Consider the following 23,521-nt stretch of genomic DNA (forward strand, 5'->3'; position numbering starts at 1 on the left):
TTTAACATCAGTAGATATGTGAACTATCTCTATCGTGTGCATCCTGTTGTTTAGATAAGAGTGAAACCACTTGTTCTTTATTCCTCCTACACCTAGTGCTTCTGGCTTCTTAAGCAGTATTTGAAGGTCAACGGTGTCAAAAACCTTGGGCAAGTCGAAGAATGTGCTTGTAACACAGTCTTTCTCTTCAAGAACTTGAAGAGCAACTTCTGTAAACTCTATAATGACTGATATTGTACCTCCCCACAACAGAAATCAAACTGTACTTCATTAAAAAGGTTATATTTATTAATGTAACTCATTAGTCTGTCATTTATGATGGACTCAATTATTTTTGAGAATGAAGATAGTTGTGAAACTGACCTTTAATCCTCAATATTTTCTGCACTGCCTTTATTTAGTAAAGGCACAACTTGTGCATGCTGTAGATACTATGGAAAAATAACTGAAGTGAATGGCACAATTATTATGTTTGTTAATGACGGCTTGTATGCTGTCTGTGCACCCTTTCAGAATAAACTGGAACCTCATCTATGCCTGCTGACTTCTTATTTTTTTGTGACAAATAAAGAAAAACACCTATTTTTTAATTTTTGTATGTCTTGCTGAACCCAAGCTCTTTTGTGGGGGAACATTATAATTGCACTCACTATGTAATAGATTGTAGGTGCTACATGTGTTTCCGGAAGATTTTGCTGCAACTTCTCCACAATACAAGAGAGGGGCATTTACAAATTTAGCTAATTCCTGAGAATTTCCTGTTCTTATGCTCCCATATTTGATGTTATTATATACGTGTCTATCTTTTTCCAGTTTATCATTTTATGACATTCCAAACTTCTTCGGCTTTATTTTCTGGAAAATATATATATATATACACACACACACACACACACACCTAAAAACAAAGATGTAGTGACTTACCAAATGAAAGTGCTGGCAGGTCGACAGACACACAAACAAACACAAACATACACACAAAATTCAAGCTTTCGCAACAAACTGTTGCCTCATCAGGAAAGAGGGAAGGAGAGGGAAAGATGAAAGGATGTGGGTTTTAAGGGAGAGGGTAAGGAGTCATTCCAATCCCGGGAGCGGAAAGACTTTCCTTAGGGGGAAAAAAGGACGGGTATACACTCGCACACACACACACATATCCATCTACACATATACAGACACAAGCAGACATATTTAAATAAGTCTTTCCGCTCCCGGGATTGGAATGACTCCTTACCCTCTCCCTTAAAACCCACATCCTTTCGTCTTTCCCTCTCCTTCCCTCTTTCCTGATGAGGCAACAGTTTGTTGCGAAAGCTTGAATTTTGTGTGTATGTTTGTGTTTGTTTGTGTGTCTATCGACCTGCCAGCGTTTTTGTTCGGTAAGTCATCTCATCTTTGTTTTTAGGTATCGTATTGCGCTCCTCCTCTTTTCTCTTCTGCCAATATGTCTTCATCCTCTCTGTGTGCTGCTCCCTTCGGTCTTCTGTCCACACTGTTCCTCCAGTTCTTCTCTTCTTCACTTCAAATCCTTCAAAATGTTGAATTTTGTCTCTCATTAAGTCTCTGTTGGTTATATCATCTTCTCCTATACCCATCTCCTCTAAGTCTGCTTTGACTTCTTTGAACCAGGTAATTTGGGTTCTGGGGTTCTTGTCAAAAAACATGAATATTTTCTTTGTCAGCCTTTCATCATTCGTTCTTTTCAAATGGGTGTAAAAGCTTACTCTTCTCTTCCTCATAGTATCTCCCACTTTCTCAATTTTGTCATACACTTCTCTATTACTTCTAAGCTTCCAAGTCCCATTCTCAAACCTCGGCCCAAGTACTCTTCTAATGATTTTTCGCTCCTTTTTTGCTATAGCTTCCATTTCATTGTTAGTGTTCATTGCTAAACAATCAGATGCATACAGACACTGGCTTAATCACAGTGTTGTAGTGCCTTATTTTTGCGTTAATTGATACTGACTTCTTGTTGTACACATTCTTTGTTAGCTGGAATGCCATTTCCATTTTTCTTGTTCTTGTTTTATTTCCTTCTTTATCTGAAGCATTGGGCTGGATGATTTCCCCTAAATATTTGAAATTAGAAACCTTCTTTATCTGGCCATACTTTGTAATCATATTGTTCGGTGCCTCTTTTACATTGGTTAGGTACTCTGTCTTTTCAAAGGAGATTTTCAGTCCTGCTTTTTCTGCTGTTTCATTCAGAATATTGATCTGTTTGACTGCTTCTTCCAAACTTCCTGCCAGAATCGCTAAGTCATCAGCAAAAGCAAGGCAATCTACTTCTAATCCATCCTTTATTCTTCCTAATCTGATTTTTTGTATTCCTTCTTCAGTCGTTTTCTTCCTCCACTCTCTAATAACTTTTTCTAACACACAGTTGAATAGGGTAGGTGACAACCCATCTCCTTGTCTTAATCCTGTTCTGATTTTGAATGGTCTGGATACCTCACCACGGAACTTTACTTTTGCATAGGTATCCGTAAGTGTTTCTTTGACGATTGCGACTGTTTTCTTGTCTGCTCCAAACTCCCTAAGGATGTTAACCAAGGTTGTTCTGTCAACGGAGTCGTACGCCTTCTTGAAGTCAACAAACGTGATAAAGATGTCTTTTCCTCTTAATCATCTATATTTAATAATTAACTTCAAGTTTAAAATTTGCTCCACACAAGATCTTCCCTTCCTAAAGCCTGCTTGGTATTCACCAATTTCTTGATCAAGTTGTTTCTCCAATCTGTTTTGTAGGGCCTTAGATAGAATTTTATACGTTACCGGAAGTAAAGATATCCCTCTGTAGTTATTTGCATCGGTTTTATCCCCTTTCTTGAAGATGGGGTGGATTAATGCAGTTTTCCATTCTTCCGGTATGCGTTCCGTTCTCCAAATCTCATTGATTATTCCCAGTAGTTTTTCTTGAGTTGTATTATCCACACTTTTCCACATTTCTGCAATTATCATGTCTTCCCCTGGTGCTTTATTGTTCTTAAGGTTTTTAATGATTTCTCTGATTTCTATGAGGCATGGGGGTTCAGAATTATTGTTTACTGTGTTTGGGGTGTTGGCTGGTAATTTTTCAATAGGTCCCTGACAGTTGAGGAGTTGTTCAAAATATTTTGCTAATATTTCACAATTTTCTTCATTATTCATTGCTAGTTTTCCACTGGTATCTTTAAAACACAGATTTGGTGCTACATATTTTTGTAGTTTCTGTCTGAACGTGCTGTAAAAGGATCTGTTATTGTTTCTCTTAAAATCTTTATCCATTTGTATAAGTTGGTTCTTTTCAAATAGTCTTTTTACTGATCTAATGAGTTTTGCTGTAGAAGATCTTTGCTGTTTGAACTCCAGGTAGTCCTTATCACTTTTGGTTGAGTGCCATTTCTTCCATGCCTTCATCCTTTGTTCGATTGCTTCCTCACATATCTCATCCCACCATTCGTGTTTCTTTTTCATTTTTGTGACTTCTTGAGCAGATCTTATCATTCCTTCTTTTATATCTTCCCATTTATCCGAACATATAACTATGTTTTGACAGAATTCTTCTCTTTTCTCTTTCAAGACGTTTGCGTCTATCTTTTGAGTTTTCCTGTTTTGTATTTGTTTCTTTCTTTGTGCTATGACATTTAATTTGATTGTCGATAAGTAGTGGTCAGTTACAATGTTTGCCCCTTTCCGAACTCTCACATTCGTTATTTCTTTTTGATTGTAGTGCGTGATGGCTATGTGATCTATCTGGAACTCTCCAATACTTGTGTTTGGTGATTTCCATGTTTTCTGTTTCTTAGGAGGTTTTTTGAAATTTGTAGACATTAATTTTAAGTTATGACCCTTGCATAGTTCTATTAATCTTTCTCCATTTCTGTTTGTCCTTTTGTGAGCCGGGTAGTTTCCTACTGTTTTTTTGTATTTTTTTTCTTGGCCTATTTATGCATTGAAGTCCCCAAACAGTATTTTCACATTTGATGTTGGGATTTTAGAAAGTTCGTGGTCTAGAGATTCCCAATATGTATCTACTTTCTGAGGGTTTTTCTTATTGTCATTGTTGATGGGTGCGTGGCAATTAATAAGTGTATAGGTTTTATTTAGGGCGCGGAATGTGAGAAAAGACAAGCGTTCATTAGGTGACTGGAAGTCGGTTATTGAGTTTACCCAGTTAGATTTCACGATGAAGCCTGTTCCAAGGTGGGGAAGGCCTCTTCCACATGGGTTCCAGCCTTTCTTTCCTTTAAATATCCTGTATCCTTCATAACCCATTAAATCTTCATCTGTAAATCTGGTTTCCTGCAGCGCACATATTTGGATTTTATATACCTTCAAGACTTTGGTGAGCTGCTTCAGTTTTCCCGGCTTCAAGAGCGAGTTAATATTTATGGTTCCAAAGAAATGTACGTTGTTTTTCTTCAGTTTAGAGGATTCTGAATTTCTTGAACGACATGATGCTTCAGGCTCTCCAGAATCCTTAGGCCTGATTGCGCTGCTGTTAGTGGTGGAGGATTGGTTACCTCCTGGAGTAGTTCTATCTAGAGAAATTGACATCATGCATAGTTGTTTGAAATTCAGGGGGGAGATGGCTTTCTGGGCCATTCCGAGGTTAAAACTGGGATTGTAAGTTCCAGAGTGTGTGTTCAGCCGCTCCTAACATGGAGAACAGACGCTGTTTGTAGCCGCTCCCCTAGGAGTTCAGACGCTACATTTCGTTAGTTTTTGGTCCGCCCTGGGTATTTGATTTCCCCAGTACCACCTATATCTAGGAGGCATTCCCCTATCCGCCACCTGGGGAGGCGCCCGATGGGGGTACTAACAACCCCACACGGGGTTTATCATTAAATGATTATTTTGCAGCAAGGTGCACCATCATCTATATTTTTATACCTGTGATAGTAATTTAGGAACTTTGAAGTGGTGTGTTGCTGGGAGAACTTTCTAATACCAGTAGCTACCCATTTACATTCCTTAGCTGCTGCTGTAGATGGTGACTATTTTTGAAAAGTCCCCTCAAAAATTATTTTAAACCATGTGTAGTATTTAAAGGACTTGGCATCTACATTGTTTCCCTACACATTTCATCCAAGTTTTGATTTGCCAGTTCTCTAAAAAAAGTATGTATTTTCCATTCTCAGAACATCCATTTTTAGGCCTGCATTTTGCTAGTTCTACAAAGCCCTTTTTAGCTTTGTTATGTGACAGTACTGAGCAGAAAAGCTAATTTATATTATAAATGCTTTACCATTTTCCATGCCAGTATCTGTAAGTAAATTATCTAAAATTGATGGTGAATTTTTTGATACCCTTGTAGCAGTGTTTATCATTTGTGCCACACCAAAGGTGTTTGAAATGTTTAGAAACTTATTATTCATTTCACACTCACCTTTGTTAATATTCATGTTCCCACATACTATTATGTTAGTTTTGGAAGCTGAGGTTCTTTCCAGGACTTCAGTTAATTTGGTACAGAAATTGTGTACGTTACCTCAGCTGCAAATCCAAAATGTTGATCGATACTAATTGTTACCAGATCATCTCTAGCACTAAAATATGTGCCACCTCTGATATAAATATGTCATACCCCACACTTAAAGGTAGTTCTACAACATTCATATGATGATAGCACTATATGCTGCAATTCATTATGTCTTCACAATGCTCCGCCACAGTGCTCACGGTTCTTTTGTGAGTTAATGCTTGGCGCTCGCACTATCCCAAGTTCTTGCAGCCCATTATTCCTTCCCGGGCCACATTTCCTTCATCGTGCCGCTCCCACCCCATCCTAACTCCTTCCCCACTCCCCCTCCTTCCCCTCTCTGTGTTCTGATTTATGTTGACCTCGCTATTGACCCTGTATTCCTTGCAATTTTGTTCCTCCTGCTATCCTCTTTCATCTTTTTTGGCGTTTTGGTCCCCCTTTGGGGTTTGACTCCCACTTCTAAATTTTCTGTAATTAGTGTCAGCCATTTGTGGAAGAACTCCATCCCTAGCATCTATGGCATGGATTCCTTCCCTCCCCCCCCTTCCTTACCCACTGTAGCCCCCCACCACCCCTCTAGATCCCCAGCACATATAGCCAGTCTGTGTGGTGGGGCTGTTATGTACCCATATGACTAAGCACCCTGACAACACAGGAATTGCACTACTGATACCTGAGCTGTTTCCTCCCCATGTACCGTATTTACTCGAATCTAAGCCGCACTCGGATCTAAGCCGCACCTGAAAAATGAGACTCGAAATAAAGGGAAAAAAGATTTCCCATAAGCCGCACCTGAAATCTGAGACTCGAAATTCAAGGGGAGAGAAAAGTTTTAGGCCGCACCTCCAAATCGAAACAAAGTTGGTCCATTCTAATATGAGACACAATTTAGGTATAATGAATGACGATACAGCTACAGTAGTTTGGTTCGAGTCGTAAGCTTAGCAGTTAAGCTTTACCACGTAGCCATTGCTATGCGTCAGGCGCTCCGTCCATATTTATACGGGTACCCTTCCTTTTTCACGTGCTTTGTCTGGTTTGGATCGATTGCTTATTTTGCTTTGATCTGATAAGTGCCGTTTTCTTTGTTATAGGTGTTTACATCACTCTAAGCTGAAAATGCATTACTGCACTGTGTCATACATTGTTTGTCGCATTCTGATTGTGCGTGTTTACGGCCTGTCGCCGCTCTCGGCATGGCTTACTTTTGCGCGCTACCGCCGCTTACAATTAAAAACAAGAGAGAGGAATCGTCTCATTAGCAAAACAATGGCAAGAGACTGCTATTTGTTGTTACTTACACTGCTGCTTTCTTTGATAATGATCAACAAGAACCAAATAATAGACTGCGTATGATAGAATATGTTCTGAACGAGAGTTAGGCGAAAATTTTTCCCCGTTTGAAAATCTTTGCGGCCGCTTCTTTAGTACGTCAAATTCTGCACAGAAATTAGAGTCGTCTTAGATTTAAAAATCTAGTCAGTTGCCGTGCTTCATTTCTGACGTATCACTATTAGGCATAAGCATAATATATAAACATGATACATATATTCTTCCGCGTTCGCTGTTGTCTCTAGTTTTGTAGTTTATTAGGCAGACAGGATTTAAATGAGATAGCAGGAAACACGAAAGAATACCTGGTAAAATGTTTATATTCGTATTACTCTTATGGTGAAGAGAATACTGCATGTGATTCACATTTCATCAGTTTCCTATTAGTAACCATCTCTTCTCACAGGTAGGAAAAAATTCAGAACTTAGAGTTGGCCATATTGACAAACATCTCAAACAATCTTGCCAGTCGGATTTTCGTAGTACATTGAAATTCTGCTACATTCGAAGATGAACAATTCGGAATTTGTATTATTTCGTTGGATAATGTATGAAAATGCAGTGGTCGAAACTCGGGGCGGAGGAAAAAAAGCTCGTCTTCCATCTTTTTTTTTTTTTTTTTTTTTTTTTAATTTATTTACTGACGCATTGGTTTTGGCGTCAGTATTTACCTTTGTGCCTACAAAGCATGCCTGTGTAGCGCTGCATATATTCGACGGCAGAAGTTAGTTGTGGTGGCACCTACCAACATTTTTCAGAACTTCTGCTTGCTTTGCACTCGATTCTAAGCCGCAGACAGTTTTTTGGATTACAAAAACCGGAAAAAAAGTGCGGCTCAGATTAGAGTAAATACGGTATGCTAAAGAGTGGGTGCTTGTCATTCTGAAGCACTGGAACTCCCAGCAATGGCCGCCATGCCAGACAGCCGTTGCTATGGCTTGCTGGTGCCCACGGGGGAACCCCTGACCAGAGCAGGTAGTATTAGGGCAGATGCTTGGCACATGAAGTGTATCACACTGCAAAAATCTGGCTGTTCCTAATTGGCTGGCTCTTTGATGGTAACATATCATTGAATGCTACTTTGTATGACCCTACTGCCTTCCCTTTCCTGGCTAAACACTGGGAGCCGGGCCAGGCTTGATGTCTTCAGATGAAACACTTTCCCTGCTACCTGGTCTGTACTAGGACAGATGGGGACACCCACTGCCACAAAACCATTGTTTTTCTTTTTTGTGGAGAATGTCAAGGTCAAGTCTGATAAAGTGGAGTCTCTCTTTAAGATGTGGTTGGGCTCACTGTTGATCAAAGCTTCTTCTACTGCCCCATCTTCAGCCCTTCATCCTTGTGATCACCTTGGAGATGTCCCAGTGTCTTATTACGCCTCACCAGTCTCTGAATATGGTCCAAAGAGTGATTTTTTATATGAGCCTCATCCTGCGAACTGTTGAAGAACTCCAGGCTAATCTGGAGTGATGTGGCATTAATTTTGTTTAACATATACAGAAGAGTCATGAAGACAACCACACTGATACTGGTGCCTTTACCCTGGCTTTCTCGGGGGATACACTGGTTGTGTGTTACCAATGTCTTCCCACCGTATAGCGGACCCTCTGTGTGGTGACTGTGGTCACTCACTCCATGAGGGAAGCCCCTGTGTTCCGCCACCTGTGTGTGTCAACTGTCACGACAGCCACTCTGCACACTTGCCAGGTTGCCCAATTTATATGAAAGAAAGCAAGATCCAAGAGTAAAAGTCCCTAGATCGTCTGTCTTATGCTGAGGCTTGCCAAAAATATGACTGTCTGCACATAGTGTAGATTTCTTCAACTTTTGCCTCTGTTACACCCTTGCACTTCCCGCCTCTTCCTAACCCCAGCCCCATTCCCCTCTCATATCCCCCTCACCTGCAGTTCCCATGCCCTCCCCTGCCAGGTGCCGCCACCCTCCTTGGCAGAAGAAGTGCCAAGTGCCCCCCTTCTTTGGCACCCTCCAGTGATGGGGCTCCCCCCCCCCCCCCTCCTCCTACCCTCCCAGCATCTCTCAGGCGGGAGGCCAGCTCCCACAACTCAATCACAGGTTGTTTGCTCTCTTACAGGTCTGGATCTTGCAGAAGACTGCTCTCCCTCTGTGTCCTGCCTTCCTCGACCTCTGAAAGGGAAGAAGAAGAAGAAGAAGAAGTCACAGGACATGGCCTCCCTGGTGCCCCTGGGGGTCCCATCTGTCCCTTTGCAAACAATGTCTGACATCTTATTTATGGATGTCACCCCATCCTCATCGGTGACGACCACTGACTCGGTGACATGACCTCCCCTCAGCTTGTTTACGTCTAACCTGGACTCTTACTGCATAATAATACAACAGTTTGTTTCCTCTTATTCTGCATTGTTTTATTCGTAAAAAAACACAGTTCTGTGATGAACACTCTCCAATGCGGTTACTAGATGTTCTTTCTGAACTTTGCCGGCCCTGGGATAGCACACCAATGTCACCTGTGACTGGATCCCCCTTCATACCAACCTAGAACAATAGCGGTATGAGTGCGAATGACACCATCAATCACCATTTGCCATGTCTGCCTCCCTCTAGGTAGGTCACTTCCTTACGTTTAGCTGCATACCTTAATTCAGCAACTCCTGCCCCCAAACCTCATCCTTGGGGACTTCAGTGCACACCATCCCTGTGTGGGAGAGTCACTTCAGCAGCTTGGGGTCTTCCAATTGCCAACTTTTTACAGTCTTCGATTTGTACCTCCTCAATGACAGTTCCCCTACCCACTTCAGTGCCACTCGTGGCACCTTTCCTGCTATCAATCTCATGATCTCCTCTGCTCTCAAGGCTTCCCTACGTTTGTCAGCCTATGGTGATCTTTGCGACAGCGACCACTTTCTGGTTATTCTGTAATTTCCCTGCTGCCACCAGGCAGACAGTCCCACCCCCTTTGGGCATTCCGCAGAGCCAATTGGGCTTTATGTATATCTGCTGTGCACTTAAACACCTCTCTCTCAGTCTGCATTGATACGGTCATGCAAGATGTCTCTGCCACTCTTCTTCATGCCACTGACTTTCCTGTCCTCCTATCCCCAGGTCATTGACCAGTACTATGGTGGACCAAGGACACAGCAGTCACTATCCAGGATTGCCAATGATTGCTGCAGTGATTTAAACGACACCCTTAACGGACCAACCTTATCGCTCTTAAGTGTCTCCGTGCTAAGGCTTGCTGCCTTATTGAGCAGATTAAAAGGAACGCTGGGATTGCTGTACTTCCTCCTTGGGGGTGTATGCCTCTTCATTGCAGATTTGGTCCAAGATCCATAGCCTTCTGGGCTGCCAGCAACAATCAGCTGACCAGAGTCTTGTCCTAAAGGGTGCTCTGGATTAATGATCCATCGGTCCTTGCAGAACACCTCACGACACACTTTGATCGGCATCCTCTTCCTATACTACTACCTTCCTTCAGCAGAAACGATGAGTTGATGAAACCCCTCTCTGTTTCAACCCCCACCAAGCTGAATCCTATAATGAAACCTTCAATGAATGGTTATTCTTGCAGGCTCTTACGTCTTCACATGACACTGTTCCAGGCCCAGATTTCATCCACGACCAGATGATCCGACACTTTGTTGTTACCCAGAGGCAACATCTACTCTGGATCATCATCGGCATTTGGCTCACATTTGCTTTCCCCTCTCAATTGTGAGACAGCATGGTTATCACCATCCTTAAGCCCAGGAAGAACCGAATGCCTGACCAACTACACGAGCAGATGGTTAGCTTCCGATTATGTTGGGTACTAGAATCTCAGGGCTTTATGGGCCTCTGCCTGGGCCCTCTCCCATAGCTTCCAGTTCTCTCCCTCTAAAACGTGGGGTATGCATTTTTGCTGTCGACCTGATCCAGAACTTTATTTGTTCTAGCGCAGGCCCATATCTTGTGCCTTATTTTTGATAAAAAGCTGACTTGGCTGCCCCATATTTGCCATTTGAAGACGGCACAGAAGCCTAATGTTCTGTGGCCCACACGTCTTGGGGTGCAGACCTTGCTGCTCTTCTCTATCGTTACCATGCTTTGGTTTTGCTCAGACTAGAGTATCATGTAGTGTGTTCACAACAGAGCTGTTAGCCATTAACAGAGGCCTCAATTTTGTTACTCAGCCTCCCTCCATCATATTTTAATGTGTACCGACTCAATAAGCAGCTTGCAGGCTATAGACCGATGATACTCTCGCCACCCTTTGGTCTCTGCGATCCATGGCCTTCTCTCTTCCCTCGGCCATGCCGCCAGCTCCATTGCCTTCCTCTGGGTTCTGAGTCATTGAGCAACCCGAGGAATGAACTGGCTGACTGTTTGGCTAGAGAGGCAGATACCTACCCCCATTCCATTTCATGATTCTAGCTGCAGATATGTGGATGCACATCAAATCTGTCTTTGCCCAAAAGTGAAATGGCATCTGATGCGCTTCTGTTCTCAGTAATAAACTCTGCACAATCAAAGAGACTACTGCAGTTTGGTGCTCTTCCTTCCACTCTGCTTGGAAAAAGTCCACTGTCTTACGTCGTCTACACATCAGTCATATTAGGTGACTCATCTGTTGTTCTCTCTTGCATAATGAGCCACCCTCACTGTGGGGCTGTGGAGCCAGACCGATGGTATCCTATATATTGATGGAATGTCCCGTTCTTTTGGCCCTCTGTACTAAGTATAGCCATCCAGATTCCTTGTCTTTAGTATCTGCAGACGATTCACTGGAGGTTGAACTTGTCCTCAGTTTCCTCTGTGAAAGAGGGTTTTATTTCAGTTATAATGTTTTGCTTTACTCCAGCAACAGGGGCAGGGAGGTTGTGGTTGGAACCTCTCTTTGTGTTTTCTAGGACTGGGACCCATGACCACTCCTCTGTCCAAAGACTGTTCTTTTATCCCTCTGTTTTTCCAGTTTTAGATTTTGCCTACCGTTTTATGCCTTCTACTGTGTGTGTTTTAATTTACTTGCTTTATAGTTTGACCCCTCTGACTGGATCCACCCACTTTTAGCGGACACACTATCTTATGCAAGTAACTTTTGTATCGCGGGACTGACAACCTTGCCATTTAGTCCCATAACCCCCTTCAATCAATCAGTCAGTCTTCACAAGCACTCTGTAATGCATAGCACCCCACTGTTCAAATACGGTAATTCAACTTCAGTCTGGTGTACTTTATTTTTAATGGACTGCACATTTTGAGGAATAATAGATAATTCTAAGCAAATTTCCATCAGAGTTTGTGCACTCTGATGTCGATCACTCAATATTCTGTGCACACAATCTCCAAACTGGTTGAGATACTTTAAATGGAGGGGAACCTGTTGTCACGGTTTAACCTGAAAAAGGTGTAGTTCTCCTACCCATGAAAACAGATATTTGACCTCGTGTAACTGTTACCTTGCTTCATGGACCTGAAATTCCAACTATCTGTGATTGTGTATTGCTATTTAAGATGATTCTAGTGTTCTTCATTGGTATTGATTTGAGTTCTGGTTATTTGCTACGGTAGTAATAAGTGCATTTTCGGTCATTGATTTAGTGGATTTGGTTCCCATTTGCTACATGATTCATAGCAGTGACCTGCTTAGATAGACAAAATCAATGGCATAAAACCTTGAAGACAATATTGTGAACTTGCAGTGTTATTATGTTACTGCATTAGTCCATACAATTTCTTCAGCCTAGTCAAACTTTGAAGCACAGTTGGTATTCAGAGATGTGCATACCTCCATGTATAGAAAGCAAATTAGGTTTGATTTTATTCTTGAGTACTGTGAGCACAGAAATCAAATTGAGTAGAAGATAAGTTTTTGCTTTGTGGTCTGTTCGAAATATCTGAGCTTCTGTTTCCACCTCATGTATTTTCATAGATCTTGTATCCTGAATTGCAGGAATGTTTGCTTTTATAATTACATTGGTTGATTGCTGTATTGTTCACAGCCCTCTATTATTTTTGTGGATGAGGTGGACTCACTTCTGTCTGAACGCCGGGAGAATGAACATGAAGCTAGCCGGAGATTAAAGACAGAGTTCTTAGTGGAATTTGATGGGCTGCCATCCAATCCTGAAGAAAGGGTTCTTGTTATGGCAGCCACCAATAGACCACAAGAGCTGGATGAAGCAGCTTTAAGGTAAATTCATTTAAACATATTAGTCATATAATTTTATCATGTGTCAAAGCATTTCAGTAGTTGTATACACAAGGGACTCTCATAAGACCATTCTATGCATATTTGATGATTAAGAAAGTGATTGCAATAAACATTATGTAGAATTATGTGGAATGATGTATTTTGGAAGAGATTCTTAAATGATGTAAGTGTTGAACTGAGGTCTTGTACACAGTGACAGGGTCCTAAGGCCATGACAAGCTGCCTGTTAAACTTCATAATTTTTTGAGTAGAGTATTAGCAACAAAACTTTAGCATCAAAGGCATTTGTGAAGATACGCAATTGGCAATAGCTTAAAACACCATATGCGATATGAGAACACAAAAATGGAAATAATATATGTGAGATGCAAAGGGCACATTGATGTGAGAGGGGTTGGGGGGTGGGGAAGGGGTGCGGGGGAACGGGAGGAAAATGGAAATAATATATGTGAGATGCAAAGGGCACATTGATGTGAGAGGGGTTGGGGGGTGGGGGAGGGGTGCGGGGGAACGGGAGGAAAGGGGTGTGGGTGTGAGCAGTAGTACTAGTAGAAATGAGAAACTGAAAACACCAGTAGCTTATAGTATAATGGTCTGGGAGATAAGACACACAGCTTTCTGAGTGTCTCTGTTCAATAAAGGTACAATTACATAGTGCAATAGTTATCAGAATACCACCAGATTAAGAACTGTATCGGGAATTAGGAAGAACATAATTTGTTGTTGTTATGCTTGTAACTAAAAAAGTAAGTTCACTCATCTGTTTGCTTCATCTGCTTCAGGAACTGGCAAATGAGCCAGATGCGTAGTCATCGTTCTTGGTATGTACACAAAGACTATCTGTGGAAGGTATGACAAGGCTGTCTATGGATCATAAATTACCTGTTTAGACATCACATACCTGCTATGACAGCTGAGAATTAACCAGTTTGGCAATTGTACTTTCCGAACGTTTAATGAAGAGAGAAATTTTGGAAACAGTCCTAAAAGATCCAGAATGAGATTTTTCACTCTGCAGCTGAGTGTGCGCTGATATGAAACTTCCTGGCAGATTAAAACTGTGTGCCGGACCGAGAATCGATCTCGGGACCTTTGCCTTTCGTGGGGCACTTGCCTGCGAAAGGCAAAGGTCTCGAGATCGATTCTCGGTCCGGCACCCAGTTTTAATCTGCCAGGAAGTTTCAGTCCTAAAAGATGTTGTCTGTAGGCGTTGCAATCTAATTTGCCCTTAAACTTGTGGATCTGTCCACAAAACCCTTGGTATATGTGGAGGCAATCAATGCAGCACTCAACACTTAGATTTGCAAATCCAAATTTAATGCTATACTTGACAGTTTTTTATTTATATGGTGTCTAATGAGCATAATTGCCCTTTTCTCCATTTTTTTTTTCATGCCTCGCTGTAGTTGAGTTGTTCTCTGTTGTGTATCTCATAGTATTCTCATATCTTTTGATATCCTCTCATAAACATATCTGACTAGTTTTTGTAGTTCACTTAATTTTATCTAACTTACATCATCATTTAGTTTTAGATCTTTTCCCTTCATCAGCTGTCTGGTGTTCTCTGAATTTTTTTCCTGTTTGTTCATCATTGGCCGTGCAAAAGCTCAAGCTGTTTACAGCATAAATTTGTAAAAGCCTGATTTCTCATTAAGTTGATAGTTACATCATTTGCTAGAACTTGAACACATTTGTTAATTTTAATTGGTATTAATTCTCTTGTACCGCAATTTTGTAGATAACTGGAACTGGATTCATGCCAAATAAGGTTTTTCTAAACTTATTATGGTAATCTCCCACTGGGATGTAGGCTTCCTAGGTGTGTAAAAGAACCACACGTATGAAATGATGAATATAGTGCGTCCTGAAAAAATGTATTTCCTGCCGGCAGTTTGTTCACTTCCGAGTACATACTCTGTGCATAATTTTTCTGAATGCAGATCGTCTTCATTTCTTTGTACCTCTGATACTCCAACAATTTCCCATTTATTATTATTTAGTTCTGCTTTCAGTTCCAGTAGCAAATCTACAGTACTAAGCATTCTATATGGGCTTTGGAGGAAGCATTTAAATGTTCATTATGATATTTGGTTCTAACCAAACTGAATTTACCAAGGTACCATACCCAGTGTGATGAATGCACAGCCAATGTTATTACAGTCCACTACTTCCAATATGCTTTAACCCAATTAGAGATACAGACATTCAAGAAACTGCAGCAAAGCATTAGAGCATCAGACAACCCTATCCATGACACACTAGCCTGTCGGGCCCAGGGTTTAGTGACACATTTGCCTCAGCTAAATCATGGCAGCATGGGGCCCATATTAGTTTATGCTTATCTGCAATTATTTCAAAATGTAAAAGGCAGATATCCACACAACCAGTTGAGACTGCGCTTGTGTTAGCAGTGGGTCAATATTAGTCAGTTTGTTTTGTGTTATAGAAAGTTTGCAGATGTCTACCATGTGGACTGCAGAGCTGCCTGTGTCTGATCACAAAACTGAAGTCCCCTTGGATTGCAGTTACTTGCATGATGGTGTGAAGAGTTAAGGTGCGCAGGATGGGACATGAAAGTGATGGCACATTGTGGGACTCACTTCATCTGGTTCATCTGCTGAGATCTGTCCTCCTTAGAAGGGCCTACCTAAGTCTTCCCCATTCTGATGTAGCTACAGCTTCATGAGATTATACAAACCTCTCTACATACAAATTAAGAGCTGTGATAAACTGAAGTCCACTGGAGAGGTATATGTGAAGACACAGTACTTGATGTTTGTTGGATGAAGGATAATAAAATTTCTAGTACAGTTTTCCCTATATGAACAGTTTGCTACAAACTTGACAGTACTCTATCAAATAGCTTTTTGCATGAGAACAGGGTACCTCTTAAGGGTGAAGAATAGTGTTAAAGCTACAGTAAGTAACCTAGGTAAAAACTCTTCATTTGTGGGCAACTTCTGAATTACCTGTTATCAATCTTCAGCTTCTGTGTTGAAGAGAGAGCAACAGTTTGCAGCAAAGATGAGTATAGATATTTACTTCTCAGCTTGAATATTTCTTTGAGGAACCGCATGACTGCTACGGTCGCAGGTTCGAATCCTGCCTCGGGCATGGATGTGTGTGATGTCCCTAGGTTAGTTAGGTTTAAGTAGTTCTAAGTTCTAGGGGACTGATGACCTCAGATGTTAAGTCCCATAGTGCTTAGAGCCATTTGAACCATTTTTTTTTTTTTAATTCTTTGATAGTAAATTAACATAGATGTCCCATCTGAAATAAAATAAAAGATGTCTAAGCACAGAACATCCTAAAGTGTCATACAAAAAGAGTGTGAATACAGGTTGACTACTTCACTTACTGCACTGAATGTAGTTTTACATTGTACAGATCAACAAAGCAGATTTGCTTAAAGTTATTAAATACTGTGTTCAGTGAGAGGATTAGTGTGTTGACTACTGCCTACTGAAATAGCTTCCAAAAGTTTGTGCTCATGGTACGGTAGTCTCTGAGGGTCCACATTATTGCCATGGAAGTTGACATTTTGTGTTATCCGTGCATCTCATGAGTGGCTATACACGTACAACAAAATAATTTTATTATGTGAGCTTGGAAAAGTATCATCTGCTTATGTGGCAGAGGTAAGATTTTCATTTGTCAAAAGAGGAAATCAACACCTAGGTTCAAATTGGTTTTACAGGGAAGAAGAGAGAATAAACTGTATGAATTGAAAAGGTGTTTTTAATAATAAAATTATATCATTGTATGAAATTTATGTTTTTGTTCTAGTAGTTGAATACAAGGGGTATACCCTTTGATGGTAACCTATTTTCACTAAGCTAGTCCCCATTTTTTTTATGTTCCATATGCATCTACCATGCATGATGGGGAACCTTTCTGTTACCCAGAAGACACTTGGCAGATTAGAAAACAGTAATTTGAGAATTCTTGCATCTGATATCCTTCTTCAGTGAACAATCTTTTAGCCACGGAGACAAAATTAATTATAAGACTTGGAGAAGCAATGATGTAGAATTACTTCCTATATTAAGAGGACCTCATACTTCCCAATATATGAGTTAAGAATTTATTTCCTAACAAAGAACTAGTTTTTAGATGTGCAGATCCTGCAGTCAGTTTCAGCTGATGACACTGTGTTGTATATGCTCTTGAAAGCTGGATTACACTCTACCATGAATGCTGTTGCTAAACCACACATAAATGGGAAATAGTTTTATAGTTTTCACAGAGTTACTATGTGAAGCTGCAGCTAATATGTTCCTACCATGTACTTAAAATTTTATCATATAAACAGCAGTTTTTTTTACTGTGCTGGTTTATAGATGAGTCAGAGTAAGGTGATCCCTGACAATTGCAGTGGGCTGGGTGCAGCAGCTTTGCAGGCCCACATCAGCCAATAATGTAATGTGATTTTATAAATGTTTCTATGACAACACCTCAATGCTGTCACTGCTTTGTAGACAGTTATTGATTTTTGCCTGCAACTGTCAGTGCTTCACAGTTGAAAGTTGGCAACAGTGCTGTGAGCTGTCGGGGATCATCTTATGCAGTCTCCACTATAGATGTAGTGCTTTCATAACATTGTAATGTACACAACAGAGTGTAATGTTCCAGACGTTTTACGAAGCGCATCTACGTGTGCCTGCCGGATCAGGAGACACGTGTTGTATTGCTGCGGAGGTTGCTTAGTAAGCACGGCAATCCACTGCGTGACGATGAGCTGCAACGATTGGCTACTATGACTGATGGCTATTCTGGAAGTGACCTTACTGGATTAGCAAAGGACGCTGCCCTTGGTCCAATAAGAGGTACAAATGTTATTACAACAGTTACAGTGCATATACACAGAGAGAGTCATGAAATTTATTCATACATCATAATTTTTGTAAATATTATCTTTAGTAGCCTGTGAGTGGATCAAGGTGAGAGCTGACACTGTTTCCCAGTTATGAAGTTGCCCATCCAACTCGTAATCCTGGTTCCTCAGAATACAAGTTGGATATTATCAGAAAAGAAACTCAGTGGAAAAGGACAAAGAACTCTGATAAATAACTGAGAGTGAAAAATTATGTAGAATAAGAAATTACTATTGAATCCCACAAGGTACTAACTGTATTTTGTGCAGTTGTGCATGTAACCTGTGCAGCTAAGTGCCATGAGAATATAAGTCCCGCACCTGCTGCAGAGTAATACAGCTCCAGCTTCTAGAAGCTTCCCTGTCACCAGTCACTTAGCCATACTACCATGACCCCGAAAACACATTCTCTCCCACTACATAGCATCCCAGCTGCCGTTAAGTTACTCTTTGAAGCACACACATTGTGCAGTGTTAAAACTCCAACTACTTGCTCTTAATACTCATGCAACTGATTCATGACATCTCCCTACCCGAGAGAAAATTTTGTGGTCTTTGTCCTTGGAGGCTGCAGAATTTTTCTGTCAGTTATGTTACTATGCTCCTCATGAATTTGTTTCTTTTTTTTTCCTCAATGAAATTAAGTACTCCATGTTTTCTTATTCTTAGTTCATGGTGTGCTAAATGTCCAATTAGACTTTGGGATTCTTCTATTTTATCCATGCATCGTCGTAATGCCTGTTCCACCCTCACACACTCTAAAACACTCATACTGAGTAGAATGAATTTTCTCTGACAGAATTCTACAGTGCTTGCAACTCGTACATCAGTGTCTTCGAATTTATTGTTTGAGCCTACTAATTTAAAATAACTTAAGATTTCTCATGTCACATTATAAAGACCTACATTCTCCATATTGTTTTAGTGTAATCCGGTGGATGATTGGAATTTCATAAGTTGTAGATCCAGATGATGTACCACTGTCTGAACTGAAGTAAACCCAAATATTAACATGGTAATTTGCATTACCATATGTGTTGTCACCATACTGTAACTAAAACAAACCTTTCAGGCTATTGGCGTGTACCATCATCCAATTATTCCCTTTTAAATATCCTTTGGTGTGTTGCAGTATACAGGTCTTGTCACGAACTTTTTCTCCCTGTTGGAACTCATTTGGAAGTTGGGTCTTATCATAGCTTTCCTCATTCTATGATTCAGACTGAGCACGAAAAGTTCTTGCACACTGGTGGAGAGGTCTCATTTGATCTTTCAAGTCGAGCACATAATCACAAATACAACTGCGGGGGTCTTTTTAAGATTCACAGTTTGTAACACACTCTCTCAAAGAACAGCTCATGATATGTTGGAATCGAAGTATATAAATCAATATGTGCTCTGTCTATGTGATACCAATGTTCCAGTTAAGGTTCTGTGTCTTTTTTCTTAAGTTCTATTAGTCTGCAGATGGTAGCTAGTTCTTTGAATTTTCTCTATATGTAGTGTGGATGGTATGCCAAATTTTAAAATAATATTTTCTTCTAGCACTGTTGGTACCGTTTCAGCATCTTATTCCATGATTAGAAACTTTGTCAGCATATCCTAAAAGGGAAAATTATATGTTTGTCTAAGGGGATGCATAATGTCTATATCACATCTTTGAAAGATATGTTTAGGAGTTGCCATTTTTTTGTGTAGTCATTGTAGTTTTACTTGTGTAATTTTATTCTTTGACAGATTTTTACCAGTGCTGGTGAATATACTGTTGTATTTCAGCTTTCATGCCTTCCAAAATGTAATATTTCTTTATTTCTACCATATGTTCTCCCTGTCTTGATGACCACCAATTGTTGAATCATGAACTGCTTCTGCTTTTTCTTTTGCCTTTGCTCCACTTCTGTGCATGGTTGTTACTAGGTTTTGGCATGGTTAATTTAAGGGGTGGCTGGATGCCCTTCCTGTTGTCACCCCATTATGCCCCTGGGAGGGAATACACATATCCCAAGTGTGTACAGTGTAATTGTGTGAAAGAGCGCGAAAATTTTCTGATTTTTTTTTTTTTTTTTTTTTTTTTGTGAATAGTGTAACTGAGGTGGGAATTATGTACCACTCCAGTAGTCACCTAGTCAGATATGGGAAACTGCCTAAAAACCATTTCCAGGCTGGCCGGCACATTGACCTTCATTGTTAATCCGCTGAGCCGATTTAATTTGGGGGTGGCTCAGCTCTTCATCCAGCATGACGTGCTTTAACACATACTACTATTTGGGTGGATTGAATCGTGAAACTGCTTCAAAATTGCTTTGTCTTCTAGACTCAAGCTAGCAGCTGGTTCCTGCACAGATGTGCATCCTGTTACTGCCCGTGCATCATGATCATGCAAATGGCCTAGGGAACTTGCTCGCCCACATCTTATCTCCCTTTTTCCAGTTGGTTTATTATCTCTGTCACATACAACATCAGGAGTGACTTTAATGAATACATTTTCCCTGGCTACCATAGCTGTTTCGGCGCTCTCTCTCTCTCTCTCTCTCTCTCTCTCTCTCTCTCTCTCTCTCGGGTCTTCTTCCTTCGTGTCTTTTTCCGCTGTTCTTCATTTCATTAGTAGTATTCCGAGGTTTCTTATTCTAGAGAAAGCACCTGAAACTTGATTTTTGAGTATACTGTGAAATTTCGGGCAAACAAATACAATCTGAAACTATGCTAGGTTTCTCACTTGAGGATCCATGGTCACTTGAGGATCCATGGCAGAACAGCTTAATCGAGATGGTCCCATAGATTCTTGATAGGGTTTAAATTCAAGAAGTGTGGTGGCTAGGGGAGTACAGTAAGGTTATCTGGTGCTCCTCGAACCATTCACATACGCTGCTGGCTGTGCAACATGTTGCATTATCCTGCTGGTAGATGCCATCTTGCTAAGGAAAAGCAAACTGCATGCAGGGGTGGATGTGGTCTCCGAGGATAGATACTCCTGGAATCCTGTCAAGGACTTGAAAAATCTACGTCAGGCAGAACCTCTCTTGTACTCGGTTTGAAAAGTGGAATAACTTGCTATTAAACAGGTGATTATAATTTTTGGCTCATCAGTGTATGTCATTGTATGTCATGCATATTTCCATTATTGCGTTTCTTTCTTCATTATCAACATGCTTAACTCTGAGGTGGTCGTTTAACTTACTGGCCCTGGATTTTCTCTTTCTGTACTGTCATCACTTGTTCCACTTCAGATTCCTTTGTGAGTGGCACTACTTCTGCTATCAGCACTTGACACTTTATCACTATACTTTCTTCTGTTATATTTAGCACACTCATTTTACAGGTGCAATTTTTTTAGCACTAGCAGTGCTTTGGGTACACAATTTCCTGGTCTTAGTTCTGTTTTGTAGTGATACCTTTCAACACTTTTCTTACATTTACACACACTCAAAAGTTTGTTCCTCTCTGAAACCCATTATCAGTCCTTGCTCTCTTCCCATTTAGTCTCTCTTGGTATTCCTCACACTACGATATTTCCATGGCTTCACAGCTCCAATGGCAACCAAATTAACATTGTCTGCCTGTGGCTCCTATTGCCATTGAACCGGCTCTTGTTTTTTCACAGCTCCTACCCCTTCCACATTAACATTTCACTTCTCAGCAACTACTACTGCACTTTCACTAAAATCTTTTTTTTTTATGAAATTCTCTTTCTGGGAGCTATTGTTACCATCCTGTGTGTAACTCAATTTGCTTCCCATGAATCCATAAGCTTTTTGCACCATAATCTATTTAGTTAGAAATCTCTTTGTAATGGACTCTCAAATGACAGATCTACATTTGCCCCAATAGTATGAACTCTGTGCTTCACTCCTTGCTACCTGCAGTTCAGTATCTACAGCACCTTACATCTTAGCAAAAGTATTAATGATTGCTGTTGCACTAAAACCTTCATGTGGACCACACATCCAAATGTTCTCCACAACTTTTTTTAAACTAGACTTATTAGTATTCCACTATCTATCAGAAACCTGATAGGATTCCATTTTCTATTTCTGCACTACAATTCTATTGTTCTTGTTCATGCAGTCAACAAGAAATACTTTGCCCAACAAGGCACGATGCGACTACCCCATTACGATCCCTTTCAGTTTTATGGCCTCTTATATTTCTTTTTTGCCGACAACCCACACTCGTTACATGGTCTTGCATAGTGGCCCCTCTTATTAAACATAAAACACGCACTTATGTGTCTTGACTCTGAGCACAGTGTGCTGCTCCCCAACAAGGTAGGTTGTGAGAATTTTACTGGTATTAGAAAGTCTGTTTCATTGTACCACCCTTCACATTCTCATTCTATCCATCTGCATTTTCTCATTCTTATTTTGATAGCCCATCCATTTTTTTTTCCAGGCACTGCTTCAAGACCCTGTTCCCATCAACATGTATGACAGTCATCACTACTTGCCCTAGCTTTCCACAGATATAACATTTTAGGCCATTTATAAAGGCTCACATTGATGCACCTCCCATGTGATCACATGTTGTCCTTCTGATGTTGGCTCTTTCTAGAAGCTTCTGTTATCAGTCACGTAGCCATGCTACCCTGACAACAAAAACACAGTCTCTCCTGCTTCCTAGTGTCCCTGCTGACATTGTCACTCTTACAGGTGCACATATTCTGCAGTTTTACAACTTCAGCTACTTGCTCTTAATACCTAAGGACTCATTCACTACAGCATGATGTATAAGAAGTTTCTGGAGAATTGCAAATTGTGTCTGTAAGTTACCAAGAAACATTCTTCTGGTTATAAACTTGTGTTTGGCAAGGTTTCATAAAAGGCTTTGTGTGCGTTGTGATTCATTCTTCTACGTAATTGTTATGAAAAAGGGAGAGGAGTGCCTCTCTCTAAATACTTAACTCTCGCAACACCGTGAGGTAGCGTTACTTTGTGCCCAACTTTTGAAAATATTATAACCTAGTCAGGTACTTTATATTTTAAAATTTTGAGAAAAAATATTTGTTGTTTTCAGTGAATTACTCTACCAGGTTCCATAAGTTTAAATTTTTTTAGCTAAACGTAACCCAAAAATTTGTCTTATTAATAGACGTCACTTTTCCCAGTGCATGTCGCATTCAATATTTTCAGGTTCAGGACATTATTTATACATTAACATATCTGTTAAAAATCAGACAGTGAAAACTCCAGGTAGGAATATCAACAATGCAGGAAAAGACAGATTGCTACTTACCGCAAAGAAGACATGTGAAGTTGCAGTCAGGCACACTTAAGACACAATGTCTTTTTTAATTGTGCTTGCCTGCAGCTTGACATTTCTCCTTTATGGTAAGTAGCAGTCTGTCTTTTGCTGTATTGTTGATATCTTTAAAAAGTATGTTCTGAGTAAATGTAAGCAAGAATTAACGAAATTTGCATTTTTAAAAATTTTTTGGTGGTGGTCATTGTACTACATGTTATTGAAAGTGTGATGATATTGCCAAGTGTGTGCTAAAAGATATTTTCATGTTCTGGACCATATTTACACATCACAACCGTCTTAAAAAGTATGTTGTTTATATAAGTTGACAACAATTAATGAATTTGTGGTGAGCGTAAACTGTGCATTATTGAAAATGTGTTGGTATTTCGAGGGTTAATGTCTGGGTTGTTAATTCCCGTTACAGTCTTTTTACCTT

General features: G+C 40.4%; 1 protein-coding gene across 2 annotated transcripts in view; it reads left to right on the plus strand.

The window, feature by feature from the left end:
* The window catches only part of LOC126468076 (spastin), a 504,043-nt gene that overhangs the window by 475,768 nt on the left and 4,754 nt on the right, over positions 1-23,521 (plus strand). For both annotated transcript variants that reach the window (XM_050096521.1, XM_050096522.1), the window contains 2 exons: positions 12,763-12,953; positions 17,607-17,800. In XM_050096521.1, the coding sequence (XP_049952478.1) occupies positions 12,763-12,953; positions 17,607-17,800 (385 nt within the window). The remainder of the gene's footprint in view (positions 1-12,762; positions 12,954-17,606; positions 17,801-23,521) is intronic.

Source organism: Schistocerca serialis, chromosome 1 (genome assembly GCF_023864345.2).
Source record: "Schistocerca serialis cubense isolate TAMUIC-IGC-003099 chromosome 1, iqSchSeri2.2, whole genome shotgun sequence".
NCBI classification, from domain to species: domain Eukaryota; kingdom Metazoa; phylum Arthropoda; class Insecta; order Orthoptera; family Acrididae; genus Schistocerca; species Schistocerca serialis.